Source organism: Cnephaeus nilssonii (assembly GCF_951640355.1).
Source record: "Cnephaeus nilssonii genome assembly, chromosome: 19".
NCBI lineage: Eukaryota > Metazoa > Chordata > Mammalia > Chiroptera > Vespertilionidae > Cnephaeus > Cnephaeus nilssonii.
The window spans coordinates 50784120-50809571 of record NC_137090.1 but is presented as its reverse complement, the minus strand read 5'-3'; the positions used below and the strand labels follow the sequence as shown (position 1 = coordinate 50809571).

At 54.4% G+C, this 25452-nt stretch overlaps 2 protein-coding genes across 4 annotated transcripts; one reads left to right on the top strand and one right to left on the bottom strand.

The window, feature by feature from the left end:
* Positions 1-3281: 3281 nt before the first annotated feature.
* Positions 3282-19876, top strand: MED9 (mediator complex subunit 9). Of its 2 annotated transcripts, XR_013815105.1 has the most exons (3): positions 3282-3676; positions 18174-19283; positions 19391-19876. XR_013815105.1 is itself a non-coding variant. In XM_079798494.1 (2 exons), the coding sequence occupies exons 1-2, from the start codon at positions 3477-3479 to the stop codon at positions 18388-18390; spliced, it is 417 nt and encodes a 138-aa protein (XP_079654620.1). In that variant the 5' UTR covers positions 3282-3476; the 3' UTR covers positions 18391-19876. The 2 variants fall into 2 exon arrangements, 1 of the variants encoding a protein (XP_079654620.1); XM_079798494.1 differs by having other exon boundaries at positions 18174-19876.
* A 148-nt stretch (positions 19877-20024) lies between these two features.
* On the bottom strand, positions 20025-22975 carry RASD1 (ras related dexamethasone induced 1). Of its 2 annotated transcripts, none has more exons than XM_079798492.1 (2): positions 22560-22975; positions 20025-22307 (listed from the first exon to the last, which is right to left on the bottom strand). In XM_079798492.1, exons 1-2 carry the CDS (start codon positions 22843-22845, stop codon positions 21775-21777), a joined length of 819 nt encoding a protein of 272 aa, XP_079654618.1. In that variant the 5' UTR covers positions 22846-22975; the 3' UTR covers positions 20025-21774. The 2 variants fall into 2 exon arrangements, with proteins under 2 accessions (XP_079654618.1, XP_079654619.1); XM_079798493.1 differs by having other exon boundaries at positions 20025-22233.
* Between the last annotated feature and the right edge of the window lie 2477 nt (positions 22976-25452).

The following is a 25452-nucleotide window of genomic DNA, read 5'->3' as shown; positions in this document are numbered from 1 at the left end:
GAAGAAGTGGCGTTAGAAGAAGTTTAACTTTAAAAAATTTGGCTCTCAAAAGAAATTTCAATCGTTGTACTGTTGGCATTTGGCTCTGTGACTAATGAGTTCGCCGACCACTGGCCTAGGGGTCCTGGATTGCGGAGAGAGCCGTTCTCGGGTGACACACACCAGAATCAGGCTCCCTCCTCTCTTCTCCTAATATTATGTCACTTTCTCTCTATATCTGCCTCGCTTTTCATCTCACTTTACCCTAAGTTTGGCGGTTACTGACGACTTGTGGGCATTTAGCTGTAAAATGCAATTATTTAGCAAACAGGATTTACTTGGCCTGGAATCTAGTCGGCCTAAGGTAGGACCCTGCTCAGTGTCAGGCTCTCGCCCAGGCCCTTCCGCCCAGGTGGAGTCCTGTGGCGATGGGAGCCAGTAGGTCCTGCATGTTATTTAGCTAATCGAATTGAAGTTTCTGTAAGGGCCAGACCCACGACCTCTGCAATGGGCTAGACAATGGGCTAGAGGGGAGCCAATGGGCTAGAGGCCCGGTGCACGGATTTGTCCCTCAGCCTGGCCTACGGGGATCAGGCCGAAACCAGCTCTCCAACATCCCCCGAGAGGGAGGTTCTCGGGTGATGCACCCTGGTATTGGGCTCCCTCCTCTCTGGTTCCGGTGCATCACCTGAGAACCGCAGCTGCCAAGTCACCGTAGCTCTGTGCTCCTGCGTTGAGCGTCTGCCCCCTGCTGATCAGTGTGTGTCATAGCTACTGGTTGAATGGTTGCTTAAGCTTTTATATATAGAGATATGCATAATCCATGGACGTAGAAAATAGTGTGGTGAAGTCCTGGCGCGGGGGGCAGGAGCGAGGTGGAGAAGGTTAGTGGGGTTAAAAAAGAGAGGACATTTATAATACTTTCAACAATAAAGATAAACACACACATACACATGAGGAGAGAAAAGATGGTGCACGATTGCCATGGGATATTATTGATGCACTAGAGGCCCGGTGCACAAAATTTGCGCATGGGGTGGGTTCCCTCAGCCCGGCCTGTGCCCTCTCACAGTCTAGGAGCCTTGCAATTGATCATCCCAAAGAGGTAGGCCCTGCCCACCCAGCTGGGGCTCCATGATGGATTGCCCCTGCAGAGGGAGGCCCCACCCACCTGCCGCAGCACCGCCACCAGTAGCCTGGGCCTCCCTCTTTGGGGATATCATGGAGCCCCTGATTGATTGATTGCCCTGCTGGCTGGTGGCCTAAGCCTCCCTCTGAAGGGCGATCATGGGGCAACAGCCGGGCCCCCAACCAATTGCATCGCACCCTTGGCTGGCCTGGTGCCAGTGGGTATCAGTGTGGTCCGGAAGGTCATCCGGAAGGTCATTCAGTTGTCTGGTCTAATTAGCATATTACACTTTTATTATTATAGACTAGTGGCCCGGTGCATGAAATTTGTGTATGGGGGGCGGGGGGAGAGGGTGTCCCTCAGCCCGGCTGGCACCCTCTCCAATCTGGGACCCCTCAGGGGATGTCCGACTGCCGGTTTAGGCCCGATCCCTATGGCAGTCAGACATCCTTCTCGCAATCCGGGACCACTGGCTCCTAACCTCTCACCTGCCTGCCGGCCTGCTTGCTCCTAACCACTCTGCCTGCCGGCCTGCTTGCCCCCAACTACCCCCCACTGCTGGCCTGCTCACCCCCAACTGCCCCCCCACAGCCTGATCACCAACTGCCCTCCCCTCCTGGCCTGATCACCCCTAACCGCCTCTGCCTCGGCCCCACCACCATGGCTTTGTCCAGAAGGATGTCTGGAAGGTCTCCCAGTCTAATTAGCATATTACCTTTTTATTAGTATAGATGTTAGATTGCTTTTGGAACTCTGAATAAAACTTTCACTTTAACATTGCAAACCATAAAGTTACAGAACTGGTGGGGATCTAAGATCTCCTATGTGTTGGTTAAGACCATAAGCTTGGTGTCAGGCAAGCTGTGTGACTCTGGGCCAGTATCTTAACCATTGTAAACTTCCCTTTCCTCATCTATAAAATGGGGAAAGTGATATCTACCTTCCAGAGCTCTTTTGTGGGTTAAATGCGATGATTGTGACTCTGTTCCTTATACCTACTTTTATTCCATGGTGGTTGTGGAAATTACTATTATTATGATTACTATTGTACTACCATTGCTTCCCCAGATGACTCGGAGGGTAGAGTCTCTTCAAGCAACCTGGTCCTACCCCAACAGCACTTTCTCCTCCATTCTGGGCCAGACCCTTGAACTCTCCGCCTAGTGGAGAGGCCCCTGGTCAGCAGGAAGAAAGCCCTCAGCCTCGCCCTCCGTGCTCATGCTGGTGCCTGAGCAGTGGTGGCTGAGAGCTGAGCTGAGGGGCGTTACTGGAGAGTCTACAGCACACCCTCCAGCATCTCTGCTTCCTTCCACCAACTGCTCCTGATGCGCCCGAAAACGTTAGCATTACTGCTTGCCTTGGGGTGGGCCGCTGGCTCTGGCGTGTCACCGCTCCTGTTGGCACCTGAAGGTGGGCTCCTGGCCTCTCTTTGGGGCCCAGATGGCCACCTGAGGAAGGCCGGGCTGCCCGGCTCCTCTCTTCTTCCCCTCATGGGCTAGGCTTAGGGTGGCTGACCCATTGCCCGGAAATTATACTTGTTTTGAGGAACATAACCCCAAACCCAGCAGAAGTCCCCCACTTTGGCCTGGGGCCCCATGATGTCCTTAAACCAAACCTTTGGAGGTTGACCATGCATCTGCAGAAGTCAGAAAGCAGGGCAGGCTCTGCTATGGCCCTGAACTAGACTTCAGAGGAGAGGAACAGGGCCTGGGGCTTAAGACCCTAGCCCACGGGCACGGAGGACTGGCTTCTAGGCTCTCCTGTTGATCCTGACACAACCCCTTCTGTAGGACGCCGTCCACCCGCCCGCACAGCTCGCTCAGCATCCGGGAGAGGCGTGTGAAGTGTCCAGTTCTCAGTTCTTCCCCGCCAGCGGGCGGGGTGGCGCCGCGCAGGGTCAGCTCCGTCCTCTCGGTCGGGGATGCGGCCGCTCCGCCCGGAGGCTCTCGGGGTGCGGGCTGGTCTTCCCCGGGATTCCAGGGCTGCAGGGCCCGCCTCAGCCCCAGGTAAGCCGGGTCCCCTCCGCTCGCCGAGCAGCCGGCCCTGCGGGAGCCCCCGAGGCCGGGCCGTGCGGACCGTCCGTCCAGGGCTCCTTCTGCTCGCTGCTTGTGGACCCTCTTCGTCACTGAGGAGGAATGGACGTTTTTCTGAAATAACTCCTACTTCTGACGGTTCCGTAAGTTAGCTGTCTTCACCATCTACAATTCGCCAACCGCCCGTTGCCTAGTAACGGCCGCGACTTTGCCCCGCCCCGCGCCCTAGTGCGCACGCGCACAGCCTCCGGCCCGCGGCCGAGCGGAAGTGACGCGCCGGGCGGCCGCGCGGTCCCAATTCCTGACTGGGCGGCCGCTCGCGGCTTCCGAGCGCCATGGCCTCCGCCGGCTTGGCGGCCGGGCGACCGGCCGAAGATGCAGTACCGCCGCCGGCCGAGCCGCCGCTGGCCGAGCCGAAGCCGCCGCCGCCGCCCGTCGCTGCGCCCCAGCCGCCGGCGCCCCGGCCCCCGTCCCCGGCGGGCGCGAAGGAGGACGGCTACTCGTTCCTGCCGCTGGTTCACAACATCATCAAATGGTAAGGCCGGCGGCCGGCGGGCGCTCTCGGTGACGCCCGTCCATGAACGGGACGCAGGCCCGAGGGGAGAGGCGGCCTTTCCGGAGGTTAGCGGATGCTTTGAGCCTGGAGTTGCCATCGGGCGAGGGGCCGGGCGGTGCACCGGGAAGGAAGCCGCCGCCGCGGGGCAGACGCTCAGGTTTGCGCCCAGAGCCCTGGCGCGAGGCGGCTCCCCCAGCCTCGGGCGGGTCGCCTGTGAGGTAGGGGTGCACTCACCTCGCTCTCCTCCCTCAGATCCAGCGGGTGGGCTCCTCTTCCCGGGTGCACAGCGCCCGGCGCCGGCTCACCCACTGCTCGCCAGTTACGGGGGAAAAACCGTGGTTCCCCGAGTTCGAGGGTGATGGCGGGAGAGCAGGAAACAGGTAGCGCCCGTTCCGGCTCGTGTCAGAGCAGGTGCTTGCCGTCCTGCTGGCCCGCTGCAGGCTAGCCTGAAAGGAAGCTAAAATCCGCAGCCTAAAAGTCTCCCGGTCCCATGTTTGCTGACTTATTTTTACTGTTATTTATACCCACACGAGACGAGACGAAAGCCCTCAGCTTATAGCTCTTATTTAACCAGCAAAAACCCAAACAAAGCAGTTAGAACAAACTGCGATTACAGAAGCATTCCAGTGAGCGTGCCTGTGCTCGTGGAGGCTTTGCTGCCGGGATGCCCCTCTCAGAATGAAGTTCGGGCTGTGCCTGGCCCAGCTCCCTGCGAGGGTGGCAGCCTAGATTCACTGCTGTGGGGGCCTGATGCTTCCTGGGTGTTCTCACCTAGAGCCTCCCTGCACTCGGCTCCCTGGTGTGACCAGGTGCCCACGGCGCAGGGCAGCCGCCGGCTCTCAGGGCCCCTGCTCTTCCAGCAGCCCTTCTCGGCAGCAGGGAGCTCGCAGACACCAACGCAGGTGCAGTCCCGGGCAGAGCTGGCTTACAGATATGCTGGTTTTAAGAAAACTGGAAGCACAAAACGTATCCATTCTCAGAGGCAGTTCTGGGACCCCTGGTGTGTGTCCTAAGCCCTGGTAGAGCGGTTGTGTTGGGCTGTCCTTAAGGTGGGCAGTGAGGTGCACCAGAGAGAAATGGGCTTTGAAGTCACATAGTCTTGGATTCAAGTCTCATGCTGCCTGCTTGCCTTGCAATCTTGGTGAACACATAACTCTTCTAGGCCTTAATTTTTTAAATCTCTAATATGTGAATAATAGTAATGGGCCTCAGACAATGGAGTTCAACTATAGCTCTGTAGTGTACTGACTGGATGACCTTGGTCGAGCAGCTTAGCTTCTCTGGGCCTCTCTTTCTCTTGTGAAATAGGACTAATAATATTTACATCATAAGATGGTGTCAGGTGTACTCAAGAGTCATGTCTGGTGAAAGATAGTGGGTGGAATTACATGTGTTTGTTATCTCTAAAACGACAGTGAGGCCCTAACTGGTTTGTCTCAGTGGATAGAGCGTCGGTTTGCGGACTGAAGGGTCCCGGGTTGGATTTCAGTCAAGGGCACGTGCCCAGGCTGCGGGCTCCATCCCCAGTAGGGGGCATGCAGGAGGCAGCCGGTCAATGATTCCCTCTCATCATTGATGTTTCTATCTCTCTCTCCCTCTCCCTTCTTCTCTGAACTCAATAAAAATATATTAAAAATAAATAAATAAAATAAAACGACAGTGAAAACTTTTGTGTTTTTTTTTAACATAAACCATAAAGAACATGAGAGGAGATAATTGACACAAAGCAGATGGCCAAGGGCTAAGCCGCCTGCCAGCCCCAAGAATCAGCTGGACCATGCCCTCCCCCCAAATCTCAGAAACTGGCAGTGCCAGGGACCTTTGGAAAGAGGTGAAGGGGGACTGAGAACAGGAGGGTTACTTCAAAGTCTGTTTACGAAGGAGATCCCCATAGTTCTGCCTCCCCAAGTCCAAGCCGACAGGTAACTACCCTTCTTCCATGTTGAAGACAAAGCGTTGCTCTTTCCCAGAGAGTGTCTGGAGTTTGAGGGAGGGACGACACAAACAGTTTGAGAGCAAGTTCACACACTGAATAATACTAAGGCCCCACCTCACCTGCCCACCTGGCTTCTTGACTGGCAGCTGAAGAAAAGACCTTCTGAGTGTCTGACCAGCCCAAGAGGAAAGGCTTTGGAGGCTCCCCAAGGAAGAACCTCGCTCGTTCATGTGACGGGATCACCAGTGTCGCTAGGCATGTGAAGAAACCCCTACTAAGGAAGCACAGAACAGAAGAGCAAAAAAAGCCACTTGGCCAAACAATAGGCACAGAGAGAAGGAGAGGTACTGTAATCATGAGAAAAGGTTAGGATGCAGCCTGACCGGTTTGGCTCAATGGTTAGAGTGTCGGCCCACAGACAAGGGTCTCGGGTTCCGTTCCCGGTCAAGGGCATGTTGCAGGTTCGAGCCTCAGCCCCGGTCCCATTCTGGTGCGTGTGGAGGCAACCAATCCGATGTGTCTCTCTCTCCTCTTCCTCCCTCCCTTCCACTCTCTAAAAATCAATTTAAAAATATCCTCTGGTGAGAATTTAAAAAAGAAATGGTTAGGATACGATTTCACACTATGTCTAAGTATGTGTTTGAGTTTATAGGCTAATAAGGAGGCAGACTGGTCAAGACAAGGTGGGAGAGGAGACTCATGAAGCCTGGAGGAGTCACAGCTTGATAAGGGGTGATGCCAGAGACGAGTCTTCAATTATGAAAGGGAGGGGGGGGGGGGGCTATAGGAAAAGCATGTGTGAGCATGGGGCGCCAAGAAATAGCATAAAGCGTCGCCTGCGGACTGAAGGGTCCCGGGTTCGATTCCGGTCAAGGGTACATGCCCAGGTTGCGGGCTCATCCCCAGTAGGGGGCGTGTAGGAGGCAGCCAATCGATTCTCATCATTAATGTTTCTATCACTCCCTCTTCCTCTCTGAAATCAATAAAAATATATTTTAAAAGAAATAGCATAAACTTAGGAGGGTCCACACAGTTTGATGGGCTGGAACACAGATCCAGGGTAGGAAGGGAGAGCTGGGAAGGTGGGGAAGCCTGAGGGAGCCCAGGAAGCATTCGAACCAGCAGTCTGGTCAGATTGGTGCTCGGGGTGGACGTGGCGTCTCGGCTGACAGCGGGGAAGCCAGCAGGAGGACGACGCCTGGCAGGCCTGGCGAGGGCAGGACCAGGACCAGCTCCGTCACAGGCCCTTGCTCTCTTCCTCGTCTCTAGCCTCTCAGGTGGCCCTTTTATTACGTGTTTACTCCTTGCCTAGGGGGTGAATAAGGAAGTAAATTTAACCTTCCTTGTTCTCGGAAGAATCCAGAGTACTGCATCATTAGGTTTTTAAAAACATTTCATTTTTTAAAAGTTAACATTGCAAATTGAGAAACATGTAAAATGAAAAAGGATCCCTTCCCCTAAGTTTCCTCACCACTGTTAACTGCTGTGTTAATGCAGTAATATCCTTCCAGGAAGTATATATGCACGTCTTTTTAGAAATGTTTGCAAAGTAAGATCATATTGTACTTGGCTTTTTTCACTTATTAGTCTGTTTTAGACACTTCTGTACTCATACATGAAAGTCTTCCTCAATAAGGTGGCCATATCATAAATTATGTAATGTCTTCTGTTTGTGGACTTTTTGTTGTTAATCCTCACCTGCGGATATTTTTCCCATTGACTTTTTAGAGAGAGAGAGATACATCAGTGTGAGAGAGACATCTATTAGTTGCCTCCCACATGTGCCCTGACCGGGAGGGGAGGGGGCAGGATCTAACCTGTAATCCAGGTTCATGCCCTTGACCAGGAATCGAACCCGCAATCCTTTGGTGGGAGGGCCATGCTCTGACCACTGAGCCACTGGCCAGGGCTATCACCATTAACTTTTATATATATTTTTTATTGATTTATTAAAAAAATATTTTATTGATTTTTTTTTTTTTACAGAGAGAAAGGGAGAGGGATAGAAGGTTAGAAACATCGATGATAGAGAAACATCGATCAGCTGCCTCCTGCACACCCCCTACTGGGGATGTCCCCGCAACCAAGGTACATGCCCTTGACCGGAATCGAACCCGGGACCCTTGAGTCCGCAGACCGATGCTCTATCCACTGAGCCAAATCGGTTAGGGCTATTTTTATTGATTTCAAAGAGGAAGGAAGAGGGAAAGAGAGAGATAGAAACATCAATGATGAGAGAGAATCATTGATCGGTTGCCTCCTGCACACCCCTCACCAGAGATCGAGCCTGCAACCCGGGCATGTACCCTGACCGGGAATTGAACCGTGACCTCCTGGTTCATAGGCCCATGCTCAACCACTGAGCCATGCCATTACATTTTAATCTTGGCTAATCTGATTGGTCAGAAATGATACATTATATCAATCTATGTCTTTTATGATATGAGGTAAAGCATCTTTTCATATGCAACTTTATATGTCATTTCTCATTTTTTCCCTATAAACTTCCCATTTTTCTATTAGGTCATTTCTCTTTTTATGGACTCTTTGTATATTAAGGAAAGTATGCCCTTTGTCAAGTAGTTTAAATCTTTTCTTCTGACTTGGGGTTTGCTTGTTGTTCGGAAGCTTCTCAATTTATATAGGGCAGGTTTGTTAAGAATTTCCTTTATGGCTTCTGAGTTTTGGTCTAGGTCTTCTAACCTTAGTTTCGGATCTATAATCACTTCTTAATTCGTCTCTTTGTCTTTATCCTCTCTTCTTTCCAGTTCATGCTGTGTGTGTTAACAGGAGGAACTAGGGCTCTTTCCAAATTGTTTTTGCCAACTTTTAGCCCTCCATCCAGAGATCTCTGCACACCATCTTCAAATCTTCTGCCTGATCTCTGCAACAGCCCAGATTTGGGTGGGTGGAGTCTTCCTGGCTTGTGTGTACTCCAGACCCTCTGCGGGCGTGCCTTCCTGTCCTCTGTTTGACCAGAGAAATGCCACATATTGTCAAGGACTGGCTCAGAGGCTACCTCTTCCTGCTGCATAAGCTCCTGGCTCCTCATGCTCCTGGCGGAGGTGCACCCTGCCTGGTGTTAGCAGTCCCACAGCCATAGCTTCCATCCTTTCTAGCATCTTCCCTAGTTAAATGAGCAGCTAAAACTATGCATTTGTGTTATTTTCAAAGATTGAGCAAAGGGAAAAGGAAAAATTTCATTTTTATGCCTGTAAGAAATTTTATAGGTCCCAGCTATTTGAGATTTTTCTGGTATGCATAGAAACCACATTACAGAAGTACATCCTAATATATCAAAACCCAGGGTCCATAACATCCAAAACAACTGAAGGTTCGACTGACGGGAAGTCAGTGCTGGGTTGCCCCGCCTCTCTGATCAGGCCCGTTGATAGGCCCAGAGATGATGACTGGCATAGAAACCGACCAGTCAGAACCAAATCTGGGTGAAGTGTGAGGAGCCAATGGCTGCCTAGAAGGCAGAGCTTTTGACGCTGACTTGACTGGCATAGAAACCAACCAATCAGAACCTAATCTGGCTAAACTGCGAAGGCAGAACCTAAGGTGGGGGCTGAGGAGGGGTTTTAAGGGCAACATCTGTTTGGTCTAAGGTGTAAGAAAGCGGTTCAATTTTTTAATGACCCGTGTGGCAGTATAGTGCATATGGCTGGCTATTAGTCCAAATATAGGGATTATGTATTTTTGTCTGCCAAGAGCATCTCCTCCTGATGAAAAAAGCTCCCCCCTCCCCGCCCATTTAAGCAATCCTATCCTATATAATCTATCTATACTACTAAAAGGGTAATATGCTAATTAGACCAGGTCAACTGGCCATCTTCCAGATGTCTGACTTCCTTCTGGACAAAGCAATGGTGGTGGGGGCTGAGGCAGAGGCCATTAGGGGCAATCAGGCCGGCAGGGGAAAGCAGTTGGGAGCAACCAGGCCAGCAGGGGAGGGCTGTTGGGGGCAAGATCAGGCTGGCAGGGGAGGGCAGTTAGGGGTGATCAGGCAGGTAGAGGCAGTTGAGGGCGAGATCAGGCTGGCAGGGGAGAGCAGTTGAGGGCAAGATCAGGCTGGCAGGGGAGGGCAGTTGGGGGCGATCAGGCAGGCAGGCAGAGGCAGTTAGGGGTGATCAGGCAGGCAGAGGGGTTAGGGGTGATCAGGCAGACAGGCAGAGGCAGGTAGGGGCGGTCAGGCAGGCAGGTGAGTGGTTAGGAGCCAGAGGTCCCAGATTGCAAGGGGTCCCCGATTGGAGAGGGTTCAGGCTGGGCTGAGGGAACGCTCTCCTCCCCCCCCCCCCCCCCGTGCACAAATTTCGTGCACTGGGCCACTAGTCTATATATATAAAAGCCTAAGTGACCAAGCGACCGAGCAACCGAATGACTAAACGACTGAACGACTGGTCGACCAGTCGCTATGATGAGCACTGACCACCAGGGGGCAGATTCTGAATGCAGGAGCTGCCCCCTGGTGGTCAGTGTGCTCCCCACAGCAGGAGCGCTGCTCAGCTGACCACCGGGCGCCAGATGCCGCTGGGCTCACAGCTGGTAAGCGCAGCTGCAGTGGCGCGAGCTTCTCCCGCCTCCACGGCGGTGCTACCAAGTGGTGGTGGCGGCGGCAGGTGCAGTGGGGCTGGGATGAGCAGGAGCGATGCAGTGCCTGGCCTGGGCCCGGGCTCCTTCCCGGCCGCCTGCCGCTTCACACTACTACATCCCCTGAGGGGTCCTGGTTTGCAAGAGGGCGCAGGCCAGGCTGAGAGACGCCACTGTGCATGAATCCATGCACCAGGCCTCTAGTATATAATAAAGGAGGAATGAAAGAGGCCTGTTGGACCAGGGAAAGTTATAACTTGTTTCCTTCAAACTTGCCAAATCTAATCTAGTCTGGAATGAAGTGTCCCTGCCTAGGAATTCTGAATTGCAGTTGTCACTGCCTTGCATGATGGTCTTGGTCACCTAGTAAATGTATTCTGTCAACACGGGTCCTTAAACATTTTTAATTTGAGTTTTTAGTTGTTGAATGTTTTTAGGTTGCTGTGGCCCGGTGAATGAATTCGTGCACATTGAAAGAAAATTAATTAGAAGAAATATTTTAATATCGCTACTTGCCCTTTCTCTATAATGGAAGTGTTAACCAAATTCATGATCGACAATGACAGATCAAAACATATGTGTGCAATTGACGCCAGCGAGAACTTTATATGTATCACGCATGCGCAAGTCAACTTAGCCTTTTATAGATATAGAACAAACTTGCTTCATTAGACCTGCTCTCTCTCTCTCTTTAAAAAAAAAATATTTTATTGATTTTATAGAGGAAGGGAGAGAGAGGTAGAAACATCAATGATGAGAGAGAATCATTGATCGGCTGCCTCCTACTGGGGATCGAACCTGCAACCCAGACATGTGCCCTTGGCCGGAATTGAACCTGGGACCCTTCAGTCCGCAGGCCGACGCTCTATTCATTGAGCCAAACCAGCTAGGGCTAGACATGCTTTCTGATTTAGCTAAACTTTTTCCAGCCCAGCGAAGCACCCCAACTTCTCTTTCAGGTAATTGTCAGCAACACAGCAGTAAATATCAACACGAAGCAGATTATAATTGTAGATCACGCATGGAGAACAAAGGGTAAAATATTTAACTGCAGCAGTGTTTGACTATATTCTGCGCAGTGAGAAAACCTGAAGTCATTTTCAAGGTCCACCATTTCTTACTCCTTTTCAGTCAGGTCAAGTTTCTAAGCTTTCTAAGTATCTGTTTTCCAGCTAATGAAAAGAAAATAGGATTCCACTTGAGTCTCCTATCTACCTATTCCAGGACTTCTGTGAGGATCAAATGAGATGAGGCATGGGAAAACGCTTCACAGACATTTGGTTAAAGTGTGAAATGTTTGTACCTGGCTATAAGGCAAGTCATGTTCCTGGGCTGAAGAAACTCCAAGGAGGCTAGTCGTCGCTAGGGAGAGGAAGCTGGGCATTGCTACATGACGTCATTACCCAGTGCCCACAGCCACCGTTTCTGGGCTGGGCTGGGCTGTGGGCTGCATTTTGCGCCATGGGGTCTTGGCAGCGTTGGTGGGGTGTCGCTCTGGAGTGGTGGCGAGGCCTGTGTCCCACTTGGGAGAAGCCGAGTGTTGCTTTGTGGGTGTCAGGTCACAGTGCAATTTCTCTGTAAATGGCCAGTGCGCATCACGGCAGCTTCTGGGTTGACTGTCTGCCCCTTGATGGTCAGTGCACATCATAGCGACTGGTTGGACAGTCAGATACTTAGCATATTAGCCTTTTATATATATACTAGAGGCCCGGTGCACGAAATTCGTGCATGGGGGGTGTGTCCCTTAGTCCAGCCTGCACCCTCTCCAATCTGGGACCCCTCGAGGGATGTCCGACTGCCCAGGATTGGGCCTAAATGGGCAGTCGGACATCCCTCTCACAATCCAGGACTGCTGGCTCCCAACTGCTCGCCTGTCTGCCTTCCTGATTGCCCCTAACTGCTTCTGCCTGCCAGCCTGATCACCCCCTAACCACTCTCCTGCCAGCCTGATTACCCCTAACTGCCCTCTCCTGCAGTCCCGGTCACCCCCAACTTCCCTCCTCTGCCGGCCCAGTCACCCCTAACTGCCCTCCCCTGCAGGCTTGATTGCCCCCAACTACCCTCCCTTGCAGGCCTGATCCCTCCCAACTGCCCTCCCCTGCTGGCCTGATTGCCCACAACTGCCCTCCCTTGCAGGCCTTGTCCCTCCCAACTGCCCTCCCCTGCTGGCCTGATCGCCCACAACTGCCCTCCCTTGTCGACCTGGTCCCTCCCAACTGCCCTCCCCTGCTGGCCATCTTGTGGTGGCCATCTTGTGTCCACATGGGGCAGCCATCTTTGACCACATGGGGGCAGCCATCTTGTGTGTTGGAGTGATGGTCAATTTGCATATTACTCTTTTATTAGATAGGATAGAGGCCTGGTGCACGGGTGGGGGCCAGCTGGTTTGCCCTGAAGGGTGTCCCGGATCAGGGTGGGGGTTCCCTTGGGGCGTGGGGCGGCCTAGGCGAGGGGCCTGTGGTGGTTTGCAGGCCGGTCACACTCCCTGGCGACCCAAGCGGAGGCCCTGGTATCTGGGATTTATTTATCTTCTGTAATTGAAACTTTGTAGCCTTGAGTGGAGGCCTGGGCTGGCCAGGGTGTGCAGAAAGCTTGGCTTCCTCCATTGCCGGGAAAACCCAAGCCTCCTGCTCACTCCATGGCTGCAGCCATGTTGGTTGGGTTAATTTGCATACTTGCTCCTGATTGGCTGGTGGGCGTGGCTGTGGGTGTAGTGGAGTGATGGTTGATTTGCATATTACTCTGTTATTAGATAGGATAGATGTTTTTAGGTTGCTGGGTAAGTAGAGGGGAGCCATCATCTTTGATGCCGCAGAGGTAGTTCAAGTGATGAGCACACTGCTTCGTCCTTTAACCTTAGGGTGGAGCCATGTTGCTTAAAACAAGTTCATTTGCTGTGGAGGCAGGTTAGCAGGAGGACCTCAGAGCCCTGGGAGACTTCTGTCTGGGAGTGGGGTATTACCAGCCTCTTCTTCCCACACAAGTGTCTGCTTTGATCTGACCAGCCTTCTGTGCCAGCGGAGCCCTGTCTGGGTTGCGCAGGAAGCAGCCTCCACATTGGCGAGTGAAGAGGTCTATGAAATGACCCACTGGCTCCCAGGGCTTGTCTCTGCTCGTTTTACTTCAGCCTCCCTCTCTGCCCTTCACTTTCTCCTCCTTCCACCGAGTCCCAGTGAAAAGAATGAGCACCGAAGAGGGGACATTCCTAGACTGTCTGGGGGATTCTTTCTGGGCCTGCTCATAAGCCTATGCTCTTCTCTGTCACCTCGCCAGCCCCTCCAGCCTGACCGAGCAGCACCTGCTGGAACACAGGCTCCCTGAGTTAGTCGCTAGTGCAGCGGCTGATGCCCTGGCAGACTGTTTACCCTGTGTCTTGGGAACAGGGGTGCTCCGAGGTGGAGGCTCCTTGTGGTGGGCCTGGGTAGCCCTCGTCGAGGTGAACCTGTCTGGCAGGTATTGTCTGGAAGGGGGAACCATCTGAAGTTGTTAGCGCAGACTTAAGTTTGTAAAGGTTGGTGGGGCAGAGGGTGTCAGGAGGAGGAGAAGACCTGAGTGACAGTACGAGGAGGAGGAGGCGGGGGGGAGGGTTAGGGGGCGGTAGGAGGTGGAGTTGGCAGGACTGGCGCTGGGTGAACATCGGGCACACGAAGCTTCACCATAGCGTGTGGAGGGGGCTCCCTTTGTCAGAGTTGGGGCGTGCTAAGGAGGCCCTGAGTACACTTTGGACCTTTGCAGGTCTCCAAGGAGAAAGACGTAACTGTGGGAACAAGGAAGCTGACCTTCAGGAAGGAGGGCGGGGCCAGCAGGCGGGAGGTGGGGGGTGGGGGTGGGAGCTCAGCAGCTGAGGGGGTGGGAGCAGATGGACACACTCTTCGCTGTTTTGTTTAGAGCAGTGTTTTTTCCAGACTTCTTTTAACAGCAGAGCCTCTTATTATTCCTCCTTAGAAGTATGTTTTTCACATGTAAGTCAGTGAGTAGATAAAAGCAAGGGTATGAGTGAGGTCCCCTTACGTGCTAGCAGAACTGGAGCTGAGAAATACAACTGGCCACGAGGAAGTGATAGCTGCTGTCCAGGAGTGCAGAGCCAGTGGTGCCCATGGACTCCAGGAGTGTGCCGTCTTTCTGGAGGGCATTTGGTAACCTGTCAAAATTTTTAATATATATAACCTTTGACCCAGAAATCACACTTCTGGGAACTTATCAAAGTACTTGCACAAGTACATACAGATAATAGGTATAAAATGGTCGTTGTCACTCTGCAAACATCCAAACACCCATCAACAGCCAAATCATTTAGCTGTCTAATTGTATATGTGTCCACATGAAAAGACATCCAGGATGCATTGTTCAGGGGGAAAAGCAAGAATAAGACCATGTGCCCTGCTGGTGTGGCTCAGAGGTTGAGTGTTGACCTATGAACCAGGAGGTCCTGGTTTGATTCCCGGTCAGGGCACCTGCCTGGGTTGCAGGCTCGATCCCCAGTAGAGGGCGTGCAGGAGGCAGCCAATCAGTGATTCTCTCTCATCATTGATGTTTCTATCTCTCCTCCCTTCCTCTCTGAAATCAATAAAAATATATTTTAAAAAAAGAATAAGACCATGTGTGTAGTATGGTCAAAACAAATAAAAAGTAAGTGTGTATTTGTGTGTGGCTGTATATTTTGAAGCAATCTGGAATAGCATATGCCACAACTAACAGAGGTGATCTCTGGGACATGGCATTAGAGGAACTTTTCTAAGCCTGGGTGTCTGTCGTTTTAACTTTCCCCTTCAAACACCTATTACTGTCATAAACAACAACAACAAAAGCAAACACTGGTTTAGAAAGATGCCAGCACTGAAGTTAGTGTGGGAGGAGGAGAGGATGAGAAGGCCTGGTCCCAGGATCGGGCAGCTAGGCCACTGGGCACGAGGCTGAGGGGATGAAGTTTTGAGGAGAAAGAAGTAGGAAGCAGTCAGATGTCACCTAGAGGTCACGAGGTGGTGCTAGGTTTGGGAGGAGGTTGCTTTAGTGATCTGGGTTCCTTGAACTTCTAAGCTACCAGTGGGCACACTTTTGCTCAGTTGCCAGTTTGTATTTTCAAGCCCCAAAGCACCTCGGCTAAAAACCAAAGCTGTGCCCTACTTACTAGCACCTGTACTAGCCATCCATCGTGCCCACCTCACCACCTGCTCCTGTGGTGCTTGCCCCACGTCTGGTGACACAAACACCGTGTCTGTGTCTACTGCTGGGATCATGCTAAGTATCACCCAGGTGTGCACAAAAGACTCAGGAAGTGGCCTGTCAGTCAAGGTATAGCAGTAATATTTTTGTCCATTTTAAAAATATTTTTAAGAGAGGGAGAAACATCGATCGGCTGCCTCCTGCACGTCCCCTACCGGGGATCGAGCCCGCCACCCAGGCATGTGCCCTGACTGGGAATTGAACCGTGACCTCTTGGTGCATGGGACGACACTCAACCAACTGAGCCACACCATCCAGGGCATTTGTCCACCTTAAAACTACAGTGGGTGGGACCAAAGTGCCTAACCTTGCTCTTCGTATGATTTTTGTGTTTCTCAGCCTGGCCTAGGCTCCTTTTCCTCCTAAAGTTAGATGATGACTAACGCTGAACACAAAGGCAGGCCGTTCGGGCTTTCTGCTCCTGTTCTCGCAGCGTGGGGCCCGATGCTTTTCTTTCGGCGTGAGTCTTTCACCGCCGCCCTGGCCTCGCAGGCTCCCTCCTGGTTTGAGCCAGTTCCTGAATAGAGTGTTTTTCTCCCGAGGGTTCCATGCTGTTTACCTCCACAACTAGGGCAGGCCCAGGAGCCCGCAGAGGGGAGGCCGTGCTGTGGGCGGCGTGGCCTCAGCTCTGCTCCCAGCTGGGCTTTGGTTGTTGACTTTAACAGCAGAAAGTCTCACAGTTGTGGAGGCCAGGAATCTGAAGTCGAGGTGTGGGTAGGGTGGTTCTTTCTTCTGAGGCCTCTGTGCTTGGCTTGCAGATGCTGTCTTCTCCCTGTCCTCACGTGGTCTTTCCTCTGTGTGTCCAGGTGGCTTTTCATGTGGCTCCTTTACTAGCTAAAGCAGCGGTCGCCAACCGCTGGTCCAGAGGTCCAAAAGGTTGGCGACAGCTGATCTAAAGGAAGTCTCCTGTACTGACAGTTCACCAAGTAAAGAATGGGGAGCCCTGGAGATTTTTTTTCAGAAATGAGCATCTTAAACATGGTCTACTTTTTATTTTCCGAATTGAAAATTCTTTGGGGCCAGGTAATGTTTGCTTCCAGAACTGGATTGTCATAACTTCCTTCCAGATTTTCATTTTATGTATTTTTGTTTGTTTTTACTATGTCCTTTCAGATTCATGTGAGGTTAATCAGTTTTCTTTCTTTTTTTTTTTTTTTTAATATATTTTATTGATTTTTTACAGAGAGGAAGGGAGAGGGATAGAGAGTTAGAAACATCGATGATAGAGAAACATCGATCAGCTGCCTCCTGCACACTCCCCACTGGGTATGTGCCCGCAACCAAGGTACATGCCCTTGACCAGAATCAAACCTGGGACCCTTGAGTCCGCAGGCCAACACTCTATCCACTGAGCCAAACCAGTTAGGGCTTGGCTCAGCTTTAAAAAAAAACACAACACACAAAAAGAACACAAAACTTTTTTTTTTTTTTTAAGATGTGCCTCAGTGGTTGAGCATCGACCTATGAACCGGGAGATCACGGTTCGATTCCTAACCAGGGCACATACCCAGGTTTCAGGCTCAATCCCCAATAGGGGATGTGTAGGCGGCAGCTGATTGATGTTTCTCTCTCTCTCTCCTTCCCCCCTCTCTCCCTCTCCCTTTCTCTCTCAAATCAATAATAATAATAATAATAATAATAATAATAATAATAAAAACACTAAGAAAATAATAATAAAGCCTGGCTGGCATGGCTCAGTGGTTGAGCACTGACCTATGAACCAGGAGGTCTTCCCATTCAGGGCACAGAGAGGGAGAGAGAGATAGAGACATCAGTGATGAGAGAGAATCATTGGTTGGCTGCCTCCTGCATGCCCCACACTGGGGATCGAGCCCACAACCTGGGCATGTGCCCTTGACCAGAATCGAAACCAGGACCCTTCAGTCTGCATGCTGACACTATCCACTGAGCCAAACTGGCTAGGGCAAAAAAAATATGTATATAATGTATAGGAGCAACTATTAGGCTGTTTCTTTGATCTTAGGTAAAGGTTTTGTTCTTGTTTTGTTTTTACGTTAGTGGAGACAGGGAGCCTGGATTTCTGGGCAGCTGCTAATAGCTGTGAGATGAAGTGGAGGCTCCTGCCTTTAAAATGAGCTTGACTTGAAGGCACAGAGTTTACATAACTGTGGTAGAGAGCTGTACCTCTGAAACATTTCCAATAGTTTCTAACTAATTTAAATGCTGTAAATAGCTCTGTGGGAATTAGTCTTTATGTTAATAGATTTAAGCTTCCAACCGTCAGCTAAAAGTGGCTGACAGTCTCCCGATTGGCCTGGAAATGGCTGAAATGAGAAGAAATGTCGTATTTCAGCAAATTTTGCTTGCAGTGCGTCACCTGATATTGGTAATGGTTTGTTCATTTGTTCAGCAGACACGTACAAACTTATGTGGCAAGCATTCGTTCTTTCAACAGATGCTACTTGAGTGCCCAAGTGCCCAGGGACTGGCCCTGGCACGGGGTGCAGCTGGGCATGAGGTGGACAGTCCGGCCCTCTTGGCGAACAGACATTCAGCCTCTAATTCTGCCCACGTGCTGTGGGAGGGCTTTTCCTGAGCAGCGTCACAGGCCCTGCCCTCTGGCCACAGCCAGTAAGGGGCCAGGCAGAAACCAGGCATTCCAAAAGGCGATGGAGGACAGCAGGCCTGTGGGGCGCAGGGGAGGGGAGCCGGGGTGTCTCAGCCTTAGCGGCGAGTGCTAATGCTTACCCTCTGACCCTGCAGCATGGACAAGGACAGCCCGGACATCCACCATGACCTCAACGCCCTCAAGACCAAGTTCCAGGAGACGCGCAAGGTCATCAGCACCATGCCCGGCATCCACCTGAGCCCTGAGCAGCAGCAGCAACAGCTGCACAGCCTCCGCGAGCAAGTCAGGACCAAGAACGAACTTCTGCAGAAGTACAAGAGCCTCTGCATGTTTGAGATCCCCAAGGAGTAGACGAGCCGGCTTTCAGGGTGCCCGAGAGAGCACGGAAGAGCACGTGGCCCGCGTGGTTCCTTGAGAAGAGTGGTTCCTTGGACCCCAGCTCTGAACTTTATAGCCGACTAGGGTGGAGGCTGTTGTGCTTCCTCAGCTGAACTTGACGTTGACTGTGGCGGGGCGGCGGGGCTGGGGCTTCCTTCTCTATGTCCATGTGTCGCGATGCACAGTGGCTGGAGTGCCTGCTGGTGGGAAGAAGAGTGCTCTGGGGAGGGGCCATCTCCGCTTTGCTGCCGGCCTCCCTCCCCTCCCCCCGACAGGAGCAGTGTGTGCCAGGGACACATCGCTCTGTTAGCAACAGGCTCTGAAGCCTTTGCACGAAGCTCACTGGGCAGGTGAGGCCGGGCTCGTGCGGCTTGGGCTTCACGTGGTGAAGGAAGGCTGGGAGAAAGCAGTTTTGAAGACATTTTCTCCTGAAACTGTTTCCTTTATGTTTGAGCCAGTGAGTGTAACTGTCCGTGGGGGGTCGGCCCCCTGCTGGGTGGCCCCCCCTGCTGGGTGGCCCCTTGTCCAGGTTCCCTGCCACCTCCATGCTCTTTTCACTTTCAGCTCTTGCTCCCCGTGTCTCCTGTCACCTGCAGGCATCTCGTTTAGCCATTTAGTGCCCAAGAGTGGCCAAGCCACCAGACCTGGGGCTGGGGGAGTGTCACTTCTGCACAGGCGCAGGTGGGCTTCTGGGCCACAGCCGGCCTCCCAGCATCTCAGGTTCCGTGGTCTTGGTGAAAGGTGTGTTTCTCTCTGGCCGCGCTAAAGAGCCAGCCACGAACACCACTGCTCTGCAGACAGGCTCGTGATGTCCTTTTGTTCAGGAGGGCGGCTCTAGGTGGCAGTTGTGACCGTGCCTTGGCCAGGTACAGTTCTGTAAGGGGAGGGGGGGCGGGTGCTCGAGCTACACCCAAAGTTAAGCAGCCAAGTTCTGGTTCATAAAATGTTTACAAACACCCCTAATTTCCTGCAGGTGGGATGTTTTATTTTCGTGCTTGTCCCTGGCCTCTGAAAGGATAAGGTGAGACTAGTAACCAAATATTTAAATCTGGAAATGAGTGCGTAACCTATGCTGACCCGTTCTGGGGCTTACCAGCTGCCTGCGGCTGACCTGGGTGGCGGGTGCTGACGGTGGAGATATTTTTAGCAGGGGTTCATTCAGTGGACCTGCAGCCACCTGTCACAGAGGGCGGGGTCCGGGAGCTCGGGTCTGTGGGTGGGTATCCGGTTTCTGTGGCTTTGGACAGAGGAGCAGGCTCTGCATTGTTAGACGTCTACCTCGGGACTGTTGTTTAACTGAATCAGTTATTTTCCCGAGCTTTCAGAGTAGTGGGGGGCCAGTTTTAAGGCTCTGACCAGATACCATGAAACATGAAGCACCTGGGAAGCAGGGCCCGGGCTTCCTGCCGGGCTGGGATGTCGTGGTCTTCAGGAGCGTCATTAAAAGGACTTGGCTCTGCTCTCGGGCGTCTTGGTTTTGTGCTGAGAAGTTCCGACAAGATGTCTCCTGGGAGCTGGGTATGTTCAGCCTCCACTCCGCACCCTCCCCGCACACACCTGGTTAACGATTGAGTGTGGCAGCAGCACCTCCTGGGAGCCCACGTCTGTCCAGGCTCCATTGGCCTGGAGGGTCATCCTGCCCGCCATGACGGGCCCCCGGCCATCCCTCATTCCATAAGTGGGTTCAGTCCTGGTAGGGAGCAGCCCTCACCAGAGCGAGGTTGCCGTCCCTCCCCCGGGACAATATTGAACGCCCCTCAGGCCTGAGCACCCCCTTGAAGCCAATTATTTGGATTATTGGGTGGCAGGCACTTTTTATTTCTTTAAAGATTTTTAAAAATTAGAGGGAGAAACATGGATGTTCCGCTCTCAGCCCTCACATGGATTGGCCTCCTGCATGTCCCCCCCCCCCCCTGGGATCAAGCCTGCAACCTGGGTATGTGCCCCGACTGCAGATTGAAGCAGGAACTTTTTGGTGCACAGGATGGGACGACACCCAACCAGCAGCCACAGCGGCTTAAACATCACACTTAATTCTCACAGCAGCTCCACGCAAAGGGCGCTGTCTGTATTTTCCTGGCAAAGAATTCGGGGCTTGGCAGGTGTCGCTGCCCCAGGCGCGCACAATTACGAGTGGTCCTGAGCTGGGAGTGGCCGCCCTCCACTCCCGAGAAAAGGCTTCTCTGCAGAGAAGCGCGCTAGACCTCTGCCCAGAGCAGAAAGTGCTTCCTGGAGCTGGAGGGCCCGGGGGCTGGGTGACCCAGCTGTCCCCAGACAGCCACCTGGGAGTGGGAGAGGAGCCACGGCCAGGCTCTGCTTCCTTACGGTGAAAGCCGGGCCAAGGGACACTTCCAGACCTCGGAGCGTTTCAGATGTGCTGACCTCTGTCACCCTGGGCCTGCACTGAGTATTGGACAGAACAGCTGGGCACAGTCCCAGGGGCCCTTTGTGGCTGGGTCGAGGGGAAGCTAAGCAGGTAAATGGCTGGAAAGATGCATCTCTAGAGGGGACTCTGAAATCCTTTCTTTTTGGCCTCGATTTCAAAGGACCCATTCCCCAAATAGAAGGGCTTCCGCCCAGCCATCGGAGCTTTCTTGGAGCCTCTTCCCCAGGAGAGCTGAAGCTGTGCTCGGAACGCTGGCGCATTTTCCAGGTCTGGGAAGGCGAGCCTAAGCCACGACGTAGAAACCCACCCTCCCTCCAACCCTGCCCCTCCGGCCATTTCTAAAAGCAAAGAAAGCACGGTTTTCATTTTAAATTATTTTATAGTAAAACAACCAGTACAATAACTGAGACGGTCTTACACAGTATAAACACTGGATAAGGTTTTGTTCATGTTCACCAAGTTTTTCCTTTGTGCAGTTTCACACACACATGTAAACAAGACACTTGGCTGATCTGACCCTTAGTTTCAGGAGGGCAAAAGCGTTTGCCAGCTGCCATGGCAACCCAGAATCACAGACAAGTTAATGCCGAGGTCCCCCTTTACCCTGTGGCGGGCAGGACGGGCTTCTGGGAGCCCAGCGGGGGCTGATTCACTTCCACACACACCCGTCCCAATTACTCCGTCTCTGAGAAACCGGCAAGTTCACCCTCTGCTGGGCCTGTGCCCACCAAGTCAGGGCGCGGGGGTTGGGGCGGTGGCAGGTGCCAGTGGGCACTCAGACGTGGGGGAGGGGGTCCACCTGTGACCCAGTTCGCTTTCCTTCCAAAGCAGATGACCAGCCCTCCTCCGTTTTCACCTCGCAGCTGGGCCCGGCTCTGGGGAGGGAAGACGCCAGGACACTTGAAGCGCAGGGCCGGCCCGGACGGAGGGTCTTCCTTAGGTACTGCGGTCGGCGCGGGGAGCAGGGAGCCCTAGCTGATCACGCAGCGCTCCCTGTCCTTGGCCTGGCCGCCCGCCTTCTCGCGCACGCACAGGAGGTCGCTGTGCACGCTGGGCCGGCGCGCGAAGGGCGCCACGACGCCCAGGGCACCCCCCGGGCCCCCGGGGCGCAGCTGCTTCCTGCCCCGCAGCGCCTGGTGCAGCGCCTCGCAGTGCTGCGCGGACACCCTGCGGTGCAGGCCCGGGCTCATCTCCCCGGGCAGCCCGGCCATGGCGAAGAGCGCCCGGAACATGGGGTCCAGGCTGCTGTTCTTTTTGGCGGAGACCTCGAAGTAGGCGCAGCGCTGGGGGCCGTCGCCCAGCAGCTGCCGGACCTCGGCCGGCTCCACCTCGCGGTGGAGGTCCCGGTCGCCCTTGTTGCCGCAGAGTACCAGGGGCACGTCGGCCCTCCCCTTGGGCTTGTTCTTGAGGCAGGACTTGGTGTCCAGGATCTGCTGCTTGAGCCGCTGCGCCTCCTCGAAGGATTCGCGGTTGTCCAGGCTGAACACGAGAATGAAAACGTCTCCTGGGGGGCAGAGCAGGAGAGGAGGTGACGGGGCTGCCGGGGGGGGGGGGGGGGGGGGGGGCACCTTAAAGTGGGCTTGGCTTTGGGGTCCCCGGCCGCCAGGCGCTCAGACCTCTCCACACGCAAACCCGCAAACTTGGCACCTGCGTCCTCGCCAGTGCTCTCGGGCCAGGGGTCTCCAATCCCCCCTCCCGGGGCACAGCTGCAACAACCCCCCTCAGCCCCGCGGCCCGGCCCGGCCCCCCCGCTCACCGGTGAGGATGGAGAGGCGCCGCATGGCGGGGAACGGGTGGTTGCCGGACGTGTCGAGGATGTCGAGCTGGTAGAGCTCGCCGCGGATGGAGTAGAACTTGCGGTGGAAGTCCTCGACGGTGGGCGTGTAGGCGTCCTCGAAGCGGCCCGTGAGGAATCGCGACACGATGGCCGTCTTGCCCACCTTGGACGAGCCGAGTATGACCAGGCGGGAGCAGTTCCTGGCCGGGATCCTCAGCTCCGAGCTGCTCGGGCACATCTTCTTGATCATCGCGGTCAGTTTCATTGGGCGGAGGGGCTGCGGGCGGGCCAGGGCCAGAGGAGCGCAGGGCTGGGGTTCTGCTTGGGCTGGGGTTCTGCTTGGGCTGCGGCTGAGTCCGGGCCGGGCTCCGCTGGCAGCGCCTGAGCCTCTGGGCGAGTCCCTCCGCTTCCCCGCCCGCCCCGCCTTTAAGTGCAGCCCGCCGGCGCCCGCCCCGCCTCCGTGCGTCACGCCCCGCGCCCCCTCCCTCCCGTGACCTCCCCGCCGCTGCCCGCTCCGCCCCGCTGGGGGCGCTCACCAGCAGAGCCCGGGACCTGCTCAGTTACCTGCGCTTTATCGGGTTTGCGCCGGCCGTGCCCTAACCCTGACTCCGGGAAGGGACCCTCCACCGCGCACACACACACGTTCTTTGGCCTCAGTCTTCCAGAGAACAACAGCGCCAGGGCAGGTTCTTCCCGGGCCCGGCTCTCAGACCTGAAAGCAGCCACAGGCCGGCCCCTTGCCGCCCCGGGCCGCTGCTTGTCCCGGGGCCCTCGCCTTGGCCACCAGAGGGCACCACACGGCCGGAGGGGGGACGGAGCTGCAAGATTGGGGTCTGGGGAGTTGGTCACCCCTGGGGAAGCCAGGCCGCACTCAGAAGAGCCGCCCCGCGCCGCGCCTGCTGCAGTCCTCGGCTGCTGCTTTCTTCCGACGAGAGATCTCTGGGCCTGGCGTTTTCAGCTGGGCTGCCCCCATCCCCGTCTGCACCCAGAAGGCCCAGGAACCTGCTGGTCCTTGGTCAGCACCCTCTCCCTCCTCTGCAGCATCTTGTGCCTTTCCAGTCCCCCGGGCGAACGTTTCCATTTTATAGTTGGGAGCGGGGTCTCCAAGCAACAGAGTGAGCCAAGGAGGGTCCTAGCTCCCAGCACAGCCTCTGGGCCTGGGGTTCCTCGTCTGGAAGATGGTCGTTCTGGTTGATTGTGGAAACAGCTTAGAAGACAGGACTGGTCATTACAGCAGTGCTAAGTGACCCATGAGGTGGCGGGGCGGGGCGGGGCGGGGTGAGGAGCAGATGAGGGGAAGCAGATTGGCCCGTAAGCAGGGAGGCTGATGCGTTCACAGGCTGAGAGCCGGGCACAGCCAGCACTCCTCTGGCGCCGGGGAGGCTGTGCTGTCTTGCTTTGACCTGGTCGGATTTGGAGGAGTCCAAGGAGGGAGCCATTAGCTGGTGCCACCCCACCCACGTGGGTGAGGGTGCCAGCCCACACCCCTCAGCTGTTTGCAAGCCTGGCGAACCTCAGCTGCCTGGGAAGGGGTGCTCAATGGTCATCCCTTCCAGACCTTTTGACATGGGTCCCGGCAAAATCCCACCCTCCACGGGGGTGCCGGTCCTGGGAGGGCCACTTCAGTGAGCCGAGGCCCAGGGTGGCGGGCCAGGGTTTGAGCCCAGCTCTCCCTCAGAGATGCAGCGGGCTGGGACCCAGCTGGACTTCTCAGAGGAGGACTCCTGGTCCCTTCTGGGCATGTCACCCTGCCCCACAGATGCCAGGCTGGAAGGCTTCTTCTCCCAAGGCTGCTGAGGTCATTAAGCCCCGTTAATGCCCAAAGCCCGTGAGCCTGACCACCCACGTGTCCGGCCGGGGCCCTCATGCCCGCAGGGAGCAAGCAGAGGGGACATTTGTTAGCTTGGGCGGCTTCATTCCTACCTGTCTCTCTTTTTAAAGACATCTCTTTATTAAAAAATACCTGCTCATGTCTTTAAAATACCTAGTTTCAGAAAGGAATGCAGTGAAAGGAATTGGAAGCAAGAGCCCTCCTGCCCCACCCCATCGGGAGGGAGGCGAACTCCCTGGAGGCTGCCCACCTCCCAGCTGCAAAGGGAAGCCCTGCCGTGGGCGGACGAGCCTCACTGAGCCCCACGGTCAGCCCAGCCCAGCCGGGGCCGCTGCCTGCCCACAGGGCTGCTGCCTGGCCGCTGCCCCACCCCGCCCCGCCCCACGTCCTGCGGCAGAGCACTGGGCTACGTTGTCAGGTTCGTCATGGTTACAGGTGGTTTTGTTTTCTGTGTGGCAACAAACAGCATTTGAGGCTGAACCTGCCTGTAAATGTAATTTACTTGCAGTCTAGCAATTTTCCTGCTAAGAGTGGAATGGGAACTTTTTAAAATATTTGATCAGCCCTAGCTGGTGTGGCTCAGTGGATAGAGCGTTGACCTGTGGACTGAAGGGTCCCGGGTTTGATTCCAGTCAAGGGCACATGCCCAGGTTGCGGGCTTGATCCCCAGTGGGGGCGTGCAGGAGGCAGCCAATTGGTGATTCTCTCTCATTGTTGATGTTTCTCTCTCTCTCTCTCTCTCCCTCTCTGAAATCAATAAAAATATATTTAAAAAAATAAAAATATTTGACCAAATGTTGGGGGGGAGGGACGCGGGGCACAGCTGGCCTCCAAGGCAGGCCATGTCTGCCACAGCCTGTGGGAGGCCTAGAGGTTGTAGAAGGTTCTTGAAAGCTGTGTGTAAGGAGCTGGTCAGGCAGGGCCCCGGGGGGAGGGGGCGGCGTGCGGGGACCTCTGGCGAGCACATGTCCACGCCCCGCCAGTGCTGGCCTGAGCCCGTTCTCAGCAGCCTCACCGAGGAATCTGAGCGGCCTGGAGAGG

Coding starts and splice junctions, on each gene's coding strand:
- RASD1 (XM_079798492.1), bottom strand. CDS start 22,845: ATGAAACTGACCGCGATGATCAAGAAGATGTGCCCGAGCAGCTCGGAG. Junction 22,308..22,559: donor GCGCCTCTCCATCCTCACCG/GTGAGCGGGGGG, acceptor TCTGCCCCCCAG/GAGACGTTTTCATTCTCGTG.
- MED9 (XM_079798494.1), top strand. CDS start 3,477: ATGGCCTCCGCCGGCTTGGCGGCCGGGCGACCGGCCGAAGATGCAGTA. Junction 3,677..18,173: donor GTTCACAACATCATCAAATG/GTAAGGCCGGCG, acceptor CTGACCCTGCAG/CATGGACAAGGACAGCCCGG.